This window comes from Balearica regulorum, chromosome 24 (assembly GCF_011004875.1).
Source record: "Balearica regulorum gibbericeps isolate bBalReg1 chromosome 24, bBalReg1.pri, whole genome shotgun sequence".
Taxonomy (NCBI): Eukaryota; Metazoa; Chordata; class Aves; order Gruiformes; family Gruidae; genus Balearica; species Balearica regulorum.
This window is the reverse complement of record NC_046207.1, coordinates 7,711,034-7,727,112: the sequence shown is the minus strand read 5'-3', so window position 1 is coordinate 7,727,112 and position 16,079 is coordinate 7,711,034. Positions and strand designations below refer to the sequence as shown.

The 16,079-nt window shown below is 40.9% G+C and overlaps 1 protein-coding gene across 1 annotated transcript in view; it reads left to right on the top strand.

Moving 5' to 3' along the window:
• TLK2 (tousled like kinase 2) overlaps positions 1-16,079 on the top strand; it is a 44,065-nt gene that overhangs the window by 12,534 nt on the left and 15,452 nt on the right. The window contains 9 exon segments of the mRNA XM_075775515.1: positions 1,171-1,240; positions 2,280-2,323; positions 3,424-3,519; positions 6,264-6,431; positions 6,998-7,093; positions 10,033-10,125; positions 11,543-11,653; positions 13,023-13,159; positions 14,561-14,713. Of these exon segments, the coding sequence (XP_075631630.1) occupies positions 1,171-1,240; positions 2,280-2,323; positions 3,424-3,519; positions 6,264-6,431; positions 6,998-7,093; positions 10,033-10,125; positions 11,543-11,653; positions 13,023-13,159; positions 14,561-14,713 (968 nt within the window).

Here is a 16,079-nt window from a genome sequence, read left to right as displayed (position 1 = left end):
TTACTGTGTGCAAGTCTTTTGGCAGCGATCTTTAAACAGGGTACTTTGGACTTTGGTTTCCAAAGAGCATGAAACTTAGGTTTACCACAAAGTTTCTGGCCATTGCTTTCCCTCCCCCAGAGCTGTGTTTTGCACACTGTGGTTTTCTTCCTGCCCCCAGGCTACAGTTTAGTGGTGGCTGCAGTGATTGTAACGCATATAGCTTGGAAATTATTTGGGACCCTTTGGGATAAGAGATGTTTTTTAAAATGACGTTGGTGATGGAAATGACAAGATATCCTTCCTTCCAGCAACCTCAGTAAGCTGCTTCTAGCGCAGTGCTTCCTAATGTTTTCAGCAGGTTTGGCCACATAAGTGACCCTGGTGATGGGGAAAGCACCATGCCGGGGTCTCCTCCACTCTCACATGTCTAGACTTGCTAGCCTTGTACAGACAGAGGGGCATGATGCTTTTGCAGCCTTCAAGATTCCCGCCTGTGCTCTGTATTGTGTCTGTACATAAATATATTGCTGTCCACTGATTAGCTGCCCCTCAGGACTCTGGTTGCTCACGGAAACAGCAGATGCAGCCGACCCTTGACTTTGAGGGATAAGTCCAGATGAATTGCTGCATCAGTGGCAGCTTTCTCTTGACTGCCATCCTGGGGAGCTCTGCTTTATTGTGTGTAAGGTTGCAGTTGTGCACCAGTAGACAGGATAGTTCTTGTAGCCATCTGCAAAGAGCTTTGGGAAGAAGCATTAGCTGCAGGCAAGATGAATCGTCCTGGTAGACTGTCAGTAGCCACTGGACTGCAAATTTGGATGTCTGTACTCAAACCTCTTGTACCAGTACTGTGATCAGTGTGAAATGGTTTATACAGATTTTTATAAGTGAACTTATTCTGCTAACCATGTGAGAGGCAACTGGGCAGTAGAGGCTGGCTTGCTGCAGCTGAAATAAAAGAAAAAATTAACCTCATTCCTAACAGTGTTCTCTCCCTTCTGCAGTGCATATATCAGAAGGTAGTAGCTATTTGAGAGCAGTTGTTTCTTTAAGTACCAGCAGTAGAAACAAATGCAGCAGAGAAGTGAAATGGCCATTGGGAATATGGAGCAGATTACTGTGTTTTGGTATTTTCTTTAAATCTTGGAATAACTGCAGAAATGTTAATTTTGAAGTATTGCTTAACAGACTCCCGAGAAAAAACAGAATGACCAGCGGAATAGAAAAAGGAAAGCAGAAGCATATGAGACCAGTCAAGGTAATTTGTTCTCCTGACCCTGCTGCAGGATTTCTGAACGGTTGGTAATTTGTGCACGTTTTGCACAGTCAGTGTCCTAGGAAACTAATGGCTCTTCTCAAGGGTGTGTCAGGCTTGTTATAAACTACTCCATGATAGTGTGGTTCTCTTCTGGGAGCCTTGTTATCCTCATTGGCAGTAAAATACTCGTCTACAGCTTATTTGCACAAACTATTGCATTTTTATGGGACAGACTGCCCAAAGGCTTAACATGGCTTCTCTGAAGTGGTGTTTTGGTCCCGTGTCACTATATATACAGCAGCCAGACTTCAAAATACAGGCTGTACTCTCTTCCTGCTTTTTGAGACATATGCCTGCCTTGTTAGAGTAAGTTCTCACCGTAACAAATAGAGAACAAACTGTGCTGAAGTATAAAGTAGGCAGTGCTGTCTCAGAGTACTAAGAAAAACACAGTGTTTTCAAGTCCAAGTTCAGATTTTCTAGCAAATGGGCATAGGGGCAGATCTCTATTTCCTTTGTTCTTCAACAAGAAAGTGACAAGGATTGTGTTGACGGAACTGCTTTGATAATATTATAATAAGAGAAAAGGGCTAAATTTTAATGAGCTGATACTAAGCCACCACTAATTATCTCTCTAACTCCTATAGGAGTGCTTGTGAGAGATCTGATATGCAGTAATTTACCTGAAGGTGGAGGAGTAAAAGTATTCTTTGCTCTGTCCTTATCTTGAAGGAAATTTGGAGAACCTATGCAACATTTGATGATGTTTAGTGTTTTCTAAGTACTTTGGCAAGGGCAAATGCTGTTTGATTGGATTTGACAGGTTTGGAATTGAGAGTTAATTGAATTATCAGCTGTAAACCCTCCCAACAACAGCACAAGAGCTATAACCCTGGGGCAGGCTTTTGTTGTGATAGGTGTTGCACCTTTCTACAGGTAAAGGAGTGTCAAAATACAGGAGTAGTTTTTTAGAATGGCATCATAACTTCTGTTCTTAAAAATATCAACTCTTATTTTCATCCTTTGTTTTCCTTTTCAGGAAAAGGCACTCCTAGAGGACATAAAATTAGTGATTATTTTGAGGTAAGCATCTTTACATTGTCTGAGAAATCTGCTTGAATTCACATCATGCAAAATCATGGAAGTCTGTAATGTGATTTCTGTTACTGATCCATCATTGGAGTCATTGATTGACGATGTTAACCTGATATGCTTGCATCTGATTAGCTAGAGGATATGAGATTTTTGGAAGTTGCTTTTTAAATTAGCATTTCTTTGACCAGTTGATAAGCAATTTTTTAAAAGAGCAGCCACGTAAGTATAAGTTCGAGGTTGATTTCCATTGGAACTTGGATCTCAGGTGAGGATATCTCTGAGTGTACAAACCTATTTCAATACAGGTCCAGTGCTGCAAAAGAACCTACCTGCAAAGCCCTGCTGATTTCAGTAGGAAGTTGTTTACGGGGTTGCCTCGTTTGAAAAGCTTGCTGTGGGAGGCTGGCAGCCCACAGGAGGCAGAGACCCCTCCCCAAAACAATGATGAACATTCTAATAATCAATATTCTTTTTATTGCATCGTTTCTGAAGTTTTTCTAGGTCTGCACAATGCAGAGCTCTAGCTTTTCTCTTAAGTTCTTTATTTTACTGAGTAACTTGTAGTCAGAAATTAAGTGCTAGCACTTATTTCTTTGCTGGCTAAAGTTTTTTAGGTGCAGGAACATACAAATTTCTGTACCAACTAGACTAGTTGACCAGCTGCTTACATATCCTGTATTTAACAGTGACTGGCACAGATGCTTCAGTGGAGGTGTGCATTTCTTACCATTTCTGTGGTGCACAATTAGAGATGTCTTCTCACAGGGAATTGGCCTCATAATTCTATACAGTAAATAATTGATCTATATTCAGGTGTGCAGGTTTATATCTTTTTTTTGTGTTAAAAAGAAAAATTTACTTAGTGCACATGTGAATGTTTGTCTGAAGTACTTTTGCTGTTGTTATTGAAAACAGGGCATGAAATTTTAACGTTTTCCTCTTGGCTTGTCTTCAGTTTGTTTAAATAAGTCCCTAGAAACTATAAGGCTTCATTTTAAGATTAATGTGTTTCTTCTGTCTCTGTTAAATTTGCTTACATACAATATCTCTGTGGAATTACTGATGATCAAATCTGTTACTTTGGGCAGTTTGCTGGGGGAAGTGGCCCAGGAACCAGTCCCGGTAGAAGTGTGCCGCCTGTTGCCAGATCATCACCACAGCATTCCTTGTCCAACCCCTTGCCGGTAAGCATTCTCCCTGGGGACAGAGCTGGTGGCATGGCATTGATTAGGTTGGTGGCCGTAATAAAAGGTTCCAAACAGGAAGGAAGGGTCTCTTGGTGAGTGATTTGGCTTATTGTCTATTCAGTTCTTTTTTTTTTTTTTTAAATCTGAAACTGGGTTCTGGCAGCAATGCCAGATATCTAGGGCGCTTTAACAGTGGCTAGTCTAGTTGTAATGGATATGAATATCTGAGCTTAAAGCGTGCAAGATCAATGTTTTTAGCCTGCCATGTGGTTACAGATAGATTGCTGTCCTTAATAAAAGGTGGAACTGATATATTATCTTGTATTCCATTGTAGCTCGTGAACTTCTTTGTCAGGTTGGGAGTATGTTGTATGTTTGTATAGCACTAGTACAATGACATTCCCATCTTGACTGGATGCTTTGGGTATACTGAAAGACGTGCATACCATAATGATATTGGGGTGGTCTTTTACTTCTGTTTATGTGCATGTGACTTGTGAGGAGCATTAGCAAAAGCTTGCAAAGCAATGCGTGTACATGCACATCTGTTCTCATTTTTTGTTAGATAATTCCATTTTGCTGTCACAGCATTTCTGCAAGATCTGAATATAGAGAAATAACCAGTATTTTTAAGCCATTTTAGCACAGAGCAACTAAAGAAATTTCTTTCTTTCAACTAGCAAAGCAATATTCAGAGGCTGTGGTGTCTGATCTCTAGTTTTAAACATTGCCTGGGTCCCTCTTTAAAAATTTTCTGCATTTGTTAGGTGTCACAAAAGTGTGGAGCATTATGGGATAGGTTAGTATTCCAAAAACCAAATGCAAAGTCTTTACTGATTACATTATTCTGCAGAGACCTTTGCACAGTTCATGAATGTGTACTGAACTAAATCCCAGCACTGAGTGTTCTGCTCAGAATTTAATATATGTTACTAGATTTTTGAAGCTTTTAATGCTGCTTTAAGGGAGAACGTCAGATTGGCTTCGAGATATTTTTGATGTTTACAAAAATTAAAATATGTCTGCTTAATTGAAGAGCCCTTTCTCCTATCATGTTAATTCACTGGTACACCTTTTTAAAGAGAAGTTAATGAAAAAAATACCATCTCTGAATGTTGCAGATGTGTGAGGTATTAGGGGACAGTTCTTTATTCCAGCAGATAAGGTACCCTGCAGATGTTTATAATGGGACAAGTTGATTCTTCCTTTGGTTTTCTTCTTCTACACTTATATGTATTGAGTAGGTAAAAGTTTGACCAGAGTATTTGTCATGTGGTGAAGACTGGTGTTACGGTTAGTTTCAGCTAGGCCAGTTTGTCTCTCTCCTTACACGGGTGCTCTTTATGTTTCTTATCTTCTGTGCTTTACTCTTGCAGCTAAACCTATAATATTTGCTTATTCATAACAAGCTATTATGTGCATTTGGAAGATCAGTCCTCCTCTTACAAACTGGATATCAATGGTTTGAGCTAAGCCCTCAAAAAATGGGGGGGATGAGTGAAAATTGGAGAAGATTGAGTATCTTACCCATTACAGATGTCAGTATGATCTAGGAGGAGAGCAGAGTGTTAAAATGTCTTTCACAAGGAGACAAACCTCCTCCAAACCTGTGAGTTAATCTATATTGTACTGGAAATTTTCTGCAGTCAGAACTTGCGAAGGAATTGTAATGACTTTGGGATGTTACTTCTTGTCTTCATATCTCTTCACTGCTTTGAATTGCCTTGCTTCTCCTTTGAACAGAAGAATGATCTGGAGGTCTTCGGACTCTTGCAAGGTCACTCTCATATACAAGCATTCTTTTGGGGAAGAAAGCGCACTATTGACATTTGTAATGTTAGCCTGAAAATATGCTTCAGGTTGCAATTTAGGTTTTTAAGAAAAACCAAAGCCTGACCTGACTGTTTACTTTCTGTGTGGCATATGCCTGGCCCAGAGTTACAGCTTGGAAGGACTTAGATGATGATTACCCAGACTGCCAAGTTTTAGCAGTGATGGGCTGGCTTTCAAAGCAAGGGCAATGAGATTCTGAGTGCTGTAATATGTGTAGCTCAGATGATTCTTGTTCTTATAGAACCCAGTTCCTGTATCACAGTTGGAATATGAGTCTCCTGCAGGAGAAAGGAGCTGGCCTTTAAGAGATGCAATGCATCTCGAAAAGATTTTGGAAACGTATTAGAACTTTGCTTATCTTGCAGGAGATTGGTCCCAGCTACGACAGAAATGAGCTTACCATGACGTCTGGGTCCTAGACTTGGTTAGGTTGCTGATGTTTATCAATTCTGAGTCAGTTTGCTTCACCAGAATAACAAATGTATTGTGACATTGGTGGTGGTTTTAAAATGAGTCCTTAAAAAACATCAAGTAGTATAATTTTGAATGCATTGACCACAAATGTACTGCAGTAAGATTTTTTGTATCTATAACCTGTTTTGCCCCACTGGCTCTAAAACACGAGCATTTGCAAAGGAAGGGCATGTGTTAAGTGACAAGGAATTCTGTCCTGTGTGTTCATTTGTTCTTTTTTCTTTTTTAATTGTTAACTTCATCTACTTTTTGATGTCTGCCATTGGAAGAATCACTCCAGGAGTCCTGTTTGAGTTATCAGATCCTTGCCATGCTGCCTGCCCATTCCTGAGCTGCTGCGTCACTGACAACAGTTTTGGCAGAGTCAGAGAATCGCTTTTTTTTAAAAAAAAAAAAAAAAAAAGTTCATTGTATTTTTTTTGAATGTGTTACAGCGGCGAGTGGAGCAGCCGCTGTATGGGGTAGACGGCAGCACAGCAAAGGAACCGCAGGAGGAACACTCTGCTCTGCCAACGCTGATGTCGGTGATGCTGGCGAAACAGCGGCTAGAGAATGAGCAGCTGGCACAGAGGGGAGGTGGCCTCTGTTTTACTTTTGTCTCGGTGAGCAGCTCTGAAAAGATTTGAATCCCAAGGGATGTTTCTAGTTAAGGGATGGGGAACTTGAAGCTTTTCTGCTCAAAGACAGTGGTTCAAGTGCAGCCTGGTTTATTGATGACCAAGTCTACCATCTTCTGGTAAGTTCATCTTCCTTGTGAAGAGTTCTAGGTCCCAGGCTTTACTTGTTTAATAAAACGATAAAGATACAAAATCTTACGTAGATCAAAATAATGGCATCTGAGAGGCTAATCTGATAGATGCAAAAAAGCAAAAGAATGAATTACAGTCTTGCTGTGAGAAGTGTTTGTTTTGGCATCGCGTAATCTCACCTGACATGGATTATATTAGGCTTTTAAAAGCTTTGTCTTTTAGCAGGTTGGGCCAGACTTCTTGAAAGAAACTGACTGTCTTGTTTTAATGAACTAAATCTCTAGAGCATTCTTAAACCTTAATGTGAAAGTATGGTGCCCAGGCCAGTCTGCACCTCCCATGTAAAGATAAGCGTATCTGCATGGGCAGTAGTGATCATGCTGAGGAGCATATAACAATACACTAACTTTCTTTTGCAGGCCCAGCAAGGCAGCCCATCTTCTACCGGATCAGGGAACACTGAGCATTCCTGCACTTCCCAAAAACAGATTTCCATCCAGCACAAACAGTCACAGGTATAGCTCACTAGATGATACGTCTCTTGGATATGAGATTGAAGCTTGATGCAGCTCGTCTTCCACGCCAAAGGATGCCGCTTGTAGTAGACATAATGTTTCCAGTAAAAAGAGCCAGTAGTCTGAACTCAGTCTGTAACTACAGATTAAAGTGAATCACTCTGAACTTTGTTTCTTATCCTGTAAAGGATGCTTTTCAGTTCTTGCTACTGGAGTTTGCCAGATCTGTTACTGGGCTTTTCTGTGTCAATACTGTGGGCAGTTCTTCAGCTGTGTGCAAATGTGCTCAGGAGACGAACACCTTAGCTCTGTCTGTTTAGGTTCTGTTGTATCCTGAATATTCTTCCTCTCTTTGTAAGTGAAGATGTGAAGGAAACCTGAGGATAGTTATGAATGCCTCTCTTCAAGCGCTGGGTTATGGATGCGCCCACACTGCTTACTGTCAATTATCCACAGTCTAGCTGGAAGTTCTTTGTCCTCTGCAGAGTACACCCATGGCATAATTTGTCCTGTCAAGGTGGAATGTGATGTGTTCTCAGCAACTTCACTGACCTGGAGTCAAGAAAAGGAGGAGCTCTTTTGACTGTGCTGCTGTCTTTTTGGTGCCTTTTAAATTGTTAAGATTCTTCTTGTGGCTTTATGGCAAGATTTACTTTTAGCTGTGTCATCTTCCTCTGTTGCTTATAAGGATGTTCAGCTTTATCTGCTAAGCACCTTGCTTATTTCTTCTCCAAGCCTACTTTTAATCTTCTTTTGATTTTCATCTCAGATTTCTCTTTGACCCTTCCCTTGAGTGATATTTAAACAGTCAGGTTTGTGTCAATCATTTTCTCACATCATCTCTGACACAGACTGATTTTATTGCCAGGGGAAGTTCATTCTCCATTTCCCCAGCAGGTGGTACAAGTCCTTTGCGCATGAAGAACAGCAATTCTGACTCTGGGGATGCTTAACTAGGTTAAGTCTCTGAGCTCTGTTGTGTCACTGGGGTCACATTTTGTTGTCTGTATTGTTAAAGTGCTGGTCTGTGAAGATCCTTGTTTCTTGCCAATGCATGGAGAAGTCTTGTGCGAGAATGATGCCATACTTGAGAACCTGCCAGAGATAACTTTCAGATTTCAATCTTTGCTGTCCCAACACCAATGCTTAAAATAGTGGTCCCTCCTGGGGTGAGCAGGATGTTCTTCTTCTCTCCTCTGCTTAACATGCCCACAGGGTCCATCTTCCTTGAAAAGGGTGATATGTTGTCCGAGTGTGCTCTCTGCCAGTGCTCAGCTTCGTGGTATTCTCCAGAGGTCTAGATGTAGCGTATGCTCAAGGAAAGGAATCCAGGAAGATGCTTGACTGCGTGATGAGTACATGTATACATTTTTGTTTTTCCCTTCCAAACCTGTTTGGAGTTGATGGGGTTAAAAAAAAAAAATCTCTTCAGTGATTTCCAGTTTAAATCACTTCTGGCAATGCTAAAAGCAAGTCAGCATGAGCAAGATTTTCTTAGTGTTTTCAGTCAGTGCTAGGGCCCTCCAAGTACTCTGAGGCAAGGTGAATTGTGATGAAGTCACATGTAAGAGCATATATCCTGAAGCATGACTTCATCTGACACAGTGCAAGTATGTCTGTGCGTTTGGCAAAGTGAGGTGACAGTCACTAGAGAAACTTTCTGCTGCTTGAGTGAGTGCAGCCTAGGATTTCAATAGACAGCTTTCTCGTTGCCTTCAGTGACAAAAGCTTTTGTCACATGTGCTTCCTGCAGGCTGTCAGGAAGCATAAACCAAGTTAAGGCAGAAGTGAGGTGACCTGCCCAGGCCTCATCTTTTTTTGGGGGATTTAGGCTCATCTTGATATGCAATGCTGGCAGGTGTTCTTTTTGATCTTTCCCATACTGGGCATATGCAGAGAAGCAACAGTCCACCAAATTTGTCTCTTTATGGTGTTAGCTTCCAGGCAAGCCTGAAATTTGGAGAACAGATATATAACAACTCCACGGGTAAGTCTCTGCTAACTCTTGTCAGAGCCAGGATAGTTGCTTGCTAGCCATAAATGTGCAATCTCTTTATGCAGTTGTGGAGTGAGATTCCCTTGTGTTGACTTGGGGTTTTTTTAGATGTTGTGTTCATGTTCGTACTGACTTTTTCCCCTTTTCTTCCCATCCATTCATGAGAGTGCTGAGTTTGAAATATTCCTACTGCTAGAGAATATAGTGTATGTCTTTTGTCTTCTGTTCCTTGGTATAACTGTCACTTCATTGGTGAAGGTATTTGAGATGTGCTGGACCCTATAAAATTTTCCAAATAGGTTTCACTTGAACTGTAAAACACCTGTCCCTAGTGGGCTCTAATACATCAGTTTGTCAGAAACAAAGACTTGTGCCTAATATTCCTGCTGTCAATCTGTTACAATATTTTAAAATGAAGACCTGTGTTTTCTGTCAAGACCACCTTAGAACCCACAGGTATTGTCTTTTGTCTAGCAGGTGGTTATCTGTGCTTGTGAAAGATCTCATAAATTTGATATTCCAGCTGAGGGCTGCGATTTTGTGGGATTTTTCTTAAGCCTTTTTCCTGTACAAGCTATGTTGCACTGCAGAAAAGGACAGTGGATGTCAGAGACCACCAAGGAGTGGGCAGAACTTGACTATAAAAACAAAATTTGCAGACACAGAGGATGTTGTAGCCTGTTACATATTACCAGTTTGTGTTCTCCAGAGCAGCTTTGTGCTAGCTGACTGAACCTCCTATGCTGGAGGAGCCTGCCATGCAATAAGAAAATGAAGAATGGAGAAAGCTGTTCCCCAGACCACTAGGATACAGGGGATCGGTTCCTTCTTCTTAGGCCTAACTGTTCAGAGCAGAGGGGGTTACACTGTGATATTACATGCTGACTATCTGAAATATCATCTGTTTTTCTTAACTGTGGTTTATGGTGATTTTTCCCTACAGTCTGACCTCACAATGGAAAAAATATCTGCACTAGAAAACAGTAAGAACTCTGACTTGGAGAAGAAGGAGGGGAGGATAGATGACTTATTAAGAGTAAGTATTTAAAGTGGAGCAACTTTTCCAAAAGCTGCTACTCAAAGTTACCTAGAACACACGTGCCAGCTAAGCTGCAGAGCAGGATTTTGTATACCATTTGTAGAAGCAACACTTACAAGGTAAAACGAACCCAGTCATCCCTTACTGGCAAGATAATTGTCTGGCTTGTAGATGCTCTGTTTGAGCCCACTTGAATCCACAAGCAGTGTAGCAGTGACTGTGGCTATACAGTGCAGAGTTATTGTAGCTCAGGTATTTGTGTCCTCAGCAGTGTGTTGGTGTTTCTTTGATCTGTTGCACGCTTTTTGTATATTTCCCTACCTAACCTAACCTGATTCTCTTCACAGTTATTTCCTTCTTCTAAATACTGAGGAGCTGACTGCTTTTTGTTTAGTAACATGTTCAGTAGCCTCTCCGTAGACTGGAAGTGTGTTTTCTGAAATGCTCATTCATGAGTCAGTGGCATGTATAGAGGTGAGGAGAATATCTTTCAGTCGAGCCTAAAGAATTCCCGTTAGTATTCTTCAGTAAAAGATAAATACCTTTAAATCAAGGATCTTGTCTTAATGGAGGAGTTCTAATTGATTTAGCTTTCATCAGCTGGAGAGGCATCTCTTGTGAAGTGTTGAAAAGGATTAGAAAACACATTAAAGGGAGAAGAGCGAAGGCTCTCTGTGAGTGTCTGGTCTCAGCAACTAAAAGAGCTGAGACGAGCTCATAGAGACATACACAGAGGCACATGTGGGTTTGTAGAAAAAATCCATGAAGCAAGAAATAGATTTATTTTTTTAACATCTGCTGTTTAATCAGAAGCCGGACTATTGGTTGGAAGGAGGATGGTTAAATTGTAACTTTTTATCAATGAAAATGGTTGCACGTAAAATCCTGCTGTACGCTGTGGTGGTGTTAAAAACCGTAGCTGTTGCTAGGAGCTATCTGTATAGCAGAGCTGATGGATAGTAACTCGAACAAGAATTTAATTGAAAGTGAAAAGTGGCTTACCCCATCCTTTTCCTCTGCCAGTATTGTGACTAAAGAGGGAGGATAGTCCCGGGATGACTAAGATATTTTAAGACTTGGTAGCTGTGGCAAGGTCTTAAATGTTTAAAAAGAAAAAAAAAAAACAAACCTTCTCCTTGTGTTTAGTCTCTTTCTACCTTAGTTTGTTATATGTAAACCAGAGTGATAGCACTTCCCTGTTCTAAAGGGGTATTAAGTTTTAAGTGGGTTAAAAATTGAAGGGCTTGGCTTGGATGTTTTGGTAAGAGGAACCTAGTATTTTTTTCTTATCCTGCTGGTTTACTTTCTTTAATCTGATGCCTAGAGCTAGCTGGAGAAACTTCTTCCTAGGTGATGCTTGCTTTGGCCCTGAGTGATTTAAAGTCAAAGACTTTTCTTCTCTTTTCACTTCTAGGCCAACTGCGATTTGAGACGGCAGATAGATGAACAGCAAAAGATGCTGGAGAAGTACAAGGAGCGGTTGAATAGATGTGTAACAATGAGCAAGAAGCTCCTTATAGAAAAGGTGAGCAGGGGACTTTCCACATATCTACAGTCACAGTTCACGTCTTTGAAAACTTCTCTATCTTCTTTGGAGCAGTGTAAACCTGCTCCTGTTGCTGTAGTGATAAAAGACAGCTGGAATTCTATCTTAAATTAATTCTCTGCAAATAGGAATGTAATGCTAAGACTGAAATGGTTCAGAATGTTTTGGTTTGGTTGCTTTTCACGGTCTCAGAGTGATCTGCCCTGCTGAAGTGAAATAGTCTGAGCTCTAAATGCAGCAGGCATTTTGTGATTTGGAAACTCATACACCTGAAAAGCAACATTGTCCAGCTCTGGCAATACAAGAGAAGTATCCTGTTGTGCAGTGAAATTGCCAGATACGCTCTGTGACATGGGCAAGTAATTTAGACCTTTCCTTCTCTCAAATGGCAAAGTTGGAGATCGTTGCTTTGTATAACACTCTAAACAACACATTAAAGACACTGGGGAAAGTGCCAGGCTGCTGTTTACCAGCATCCAGCCTCCTTCAGTGTTGAAAGATTTCCTGATGATTAAACAATGTGGGGGGTTGATTGCTCTTTCACCTGTTGGCCAATTATATCTATTGTTTGTGGGCACTGGATGGGCAAAACTGCCAGGGTGCTGGCCAGTACGTGCAGTCTGGTTGAGTTGATTTTGTCACAGGGCTGATTGTTTCTGGGAAGATTTGTAACTCTGGGCTAGGTGTTACAGAGACCTGACGTTCAGATAGGTGGTGTGTAGCTCCAGTGTGGAGCTTGGTTGGTTCATCTTTAATCCTAACTGACTGAAGCTTTGCTGCTCTCATCTCAGGCCTTGGGAATTTCCTCTCACCGGAAACACTCTGTGACTGACACCACCACCATTTTTTTCATGCATGTTGGTGACCTAATTGAGATTGTGTCACATCTGGGAGTGGTGCAAGTCTAAGACTGAGCTGGCTGATCACTGTATCTTAGTCTTAACAATGATTCAAGGTGCATTTTCTTCCTTCATCTCCTGTTTGAGTGAATAAGAACCTGATCAGAGCCATGTCTGGAGTCTAGCTAAGCTACTGATACAAAGGGATAGTTTTAGTCCTGCCACTAGACTGATTTCAGCTGATGATAGAATGGGTGTGAGTTGCCCAGGCAGTAATGGGGAGGGAAAGGTGAGGCTGAAATGTCAGAAAGGAGGCAGTCAAACAAATGCCTGTCAGACCAGTGTGAAGCACCAGCAGTAATCCAATCAATGATTTGCAGCTTGGTTTCAGATAAGTAGTACTGAAACAATGAAAAGTGGTAAGAATTGGTAGTGATTTAAAACATGGCGCAGCTCTTAGCTGCTAATTTATGGCTTATATTTTAACATGTGTTTTATTTTGTTTTCAGTCAAAACAGGAGAAGATGGCATGCAGAGATAAAAGCATGCAGGATCGATTGAGGCTAGGTCACTTCACTACGGTGCGGCATGGGGCATCTTTCACCGAGCAGTGGACAGATGGCTATGCCTTCCAGAACCTCATCAAGTGAGGACAAACAACGTTGTCTTTAACTTCAGAGGCAGAGAAGGAAAAAAAAACTAAGCAGTTGTGTGTGATGTCTTGCATGTCAAAATGTGAGAATGGTGTGACTGATGCATGAAAGGATCAGATAGAAACTCAACTACTGACAATGGGGAATGGTTTCGCATTGAAGTGAGAAATACGTTTCTACTTAAACCTCCGGAGACTTGAACTGGAATCAAATTGTTTGAGTTGGCCTCAGTAGTTGGAAAGCAGTAGGCTGTGTTGTTGGGTATTCTCAGTGCACCTGGCTGTGCAGTGCTTAGGGTGGAGGGGTGGACCAAATTCTCATATGTATCTTGAGTCAATCAATTGGATTTGCATAGTTGCATTATTAGTCAAGGAAGGCTAATTGGCTCCTTTTCTTTTTTAAAGTAGAAAGTAGACAAGCTTAAAAGAGAAAATCCATACTATTTAACTTTTTTGCCTCCTGGTAACAGTGATCAAAGGGGCTGCAGAAACCTGGAAATGAAGATCAGAGACCGTTTTATGCAGGATGCTAGTGGAAATATCCAGTAAATTCCCACCTGGCCTAGACCTTTAAGTAGGACTTGGCAAATTAATTGCATTAGAGCAAGCTGTGTGTGATCCTTTAAAATCATATCACTTCTCTGTAGTCTGATAGGGAGGTGCAGCTCTTGTTAGGCGCAGATTAAGGATTTTATGATTCCTCCTTAGTTTGTGCTGTAAGACATGGAAGAAATACTTCTGGAATATTTACCTGCAGTTTCAGTCTCTTTTAAAAAGTAAATTAAGTATGTAAATGCTCAAGTCATTTAGACTTAATGTTTCAAGAGTGCTTTTATCACTGTAAAATGGTATGGTTTAAGATAGTCTTTTTATCATGGAGGAGAGACTCTTTTCTTAGTGAAATTGGGAATGGTGTTGGTTCTATTTCAGAGAACTATGGATAGTTTAACTGTACCCTTGAAGTATAAGGATACTTTCTCAGACAGTGCCAGACTTCAGGAATAGTTTTAACAGGAAAGTCTGAGATTCAGAACAGGGCCTTCTAGGAAAAAGTGTGTGGAAAGTTAGCGACTTACCATGGGTCTGTAGGTTTTCCATGAGGTTGGCAACTCCTTGTTTTTGGATATCGTCTGCATGAATAAAACCGTTCACTTACTGAAAGGTTTCTGTGGGCCAGGAAAAGAATCCTCTTTTATGTAAAAATACCTTTAAAAAATCTGAGTCATAATGTTTGGCACGTCCCCCTTTTCTGTACAAAAGTATTTTGTTACTAATCTTACAAGTACAACTGATCTGAAATTCATTGCTACAGTCTGTTAAGAACAGATGCTGAAGACAACTGAGTACATACAATTAGTTGTGTGCTTCATGTTTTTTCTACTCTCTTCTTTCCAGACAACAGGAAAGGATAAATTCCCAGCGGGAAGAAATAGAAAGACAACGAAAAATGTTAGCAAAACGGAAGCCACCTGCAATGGGACAGACCCCTCCAGCAAGTAATGAGCAGAAGCAGCGCAAGAACAAGACGAATGGAGCAGAAAACGAAACGTAAGTTACAAGGCCTTCTTGGTGCATTGCAAAGCTGCATGCTTTGATTACAGCACAAAATATCTACTGGGAAATGGAATCTTGCCCTTGGCCTCTAGGCTTCACTCCACACACAAATGAATATTGTGGAATTAGCCTGGCATTCAGCAACATCTGGCTGCAGTTCTAAATAGTTTTCATTGGAGTAAAACAAGAATCATTGCTGAGTCTGGACTTTGTATGAGCTTAACTTTTTTTGAATGCAGTGACTTTTTCAGTATTCCTGTTGCATCAGATTTGAAAAATGGTGTCTATCTTAAGTGTTGCAACTTCAGAATTGATTTTGGTATCACTCTGATGCATGGTGGTTTGGTTTAGGGTTGTTTTAGGAAAAAAATTGTACACATTTAGAAGCCCTTATTTCCATGTACTTTCTGGTGAGGCTTTCAAACAATTAATTTGGTATTCTGAAGAAAAAAGATCCTATCTATAAAGACAGCGCAATAAGCATTGACCTTTATCTCCAAAGTAATCCTTCACACATACCTGGGTCCGGGAAATAGAAGGGTAGTTGAAGTGCTGCTTTTTCTTCTTACAGAAGATTTTTCCCCCCCCTCCCTATTTCTTTTGAAGTTACTGATGCTCTAAGAGCCCCAGTGTCCTCAGAGAGGAAAGCTGTGTCTCACAAGAAATTTAGAACACTATTTTTTTGGAAGTTTTTGTGAATTAGAAATACGTTAAGTCAGAGACTTTCCCCTACCTTCTACAAGTTTCTTTTACAATCTTCATGTCATTACTGTTGGCTAATACCGTAACTCTCAATGACACTTTTTGCACTATTAAATCTTGAGCATGACTTCACCTCAGAGTTCCTGGAGCCCTTTGAATTCTTGATTTTGATCTTTAAAAGTGCATGTGAAGCAAAAGCTCCCGCTACCTTCTGCAGTCACTGCAGAGATGGCACGTGACTGGGTGAATTGTGGTACTGAGGGTGCTCTCAGCCAGGGCGGTGCCCCCAAATAGGGTGCTGGTGCCTGCTGATCAGTTGTATTGGAGGGCACTGTGTGCTTTCTGCAAATAGGTAGCTTGAATAGAGACATTTACCCCTTGTTCTGGCCAAGTGAGTTTAAAAATAACTAAAGTTTTAAAGCCGTCCTTTTGCATTGAGTTTGGCGAAGTAAATTGAATGCCTGTGCATGGATATTTTGAAGCATTGCTATTCATTGTGATAACCTTTCACTTCTGAGGTACAGGATGATGCTTTCCCCAGTTCTGTAGGGATGTTTTTCCTCAGCAGACTGGTGCAGCTATAGTGTGACTTATTCTCAGACATGGCAGCACAGGTCTTGATGTGCCTGGAAATCATGGTAATGTCTGTGATACGTAG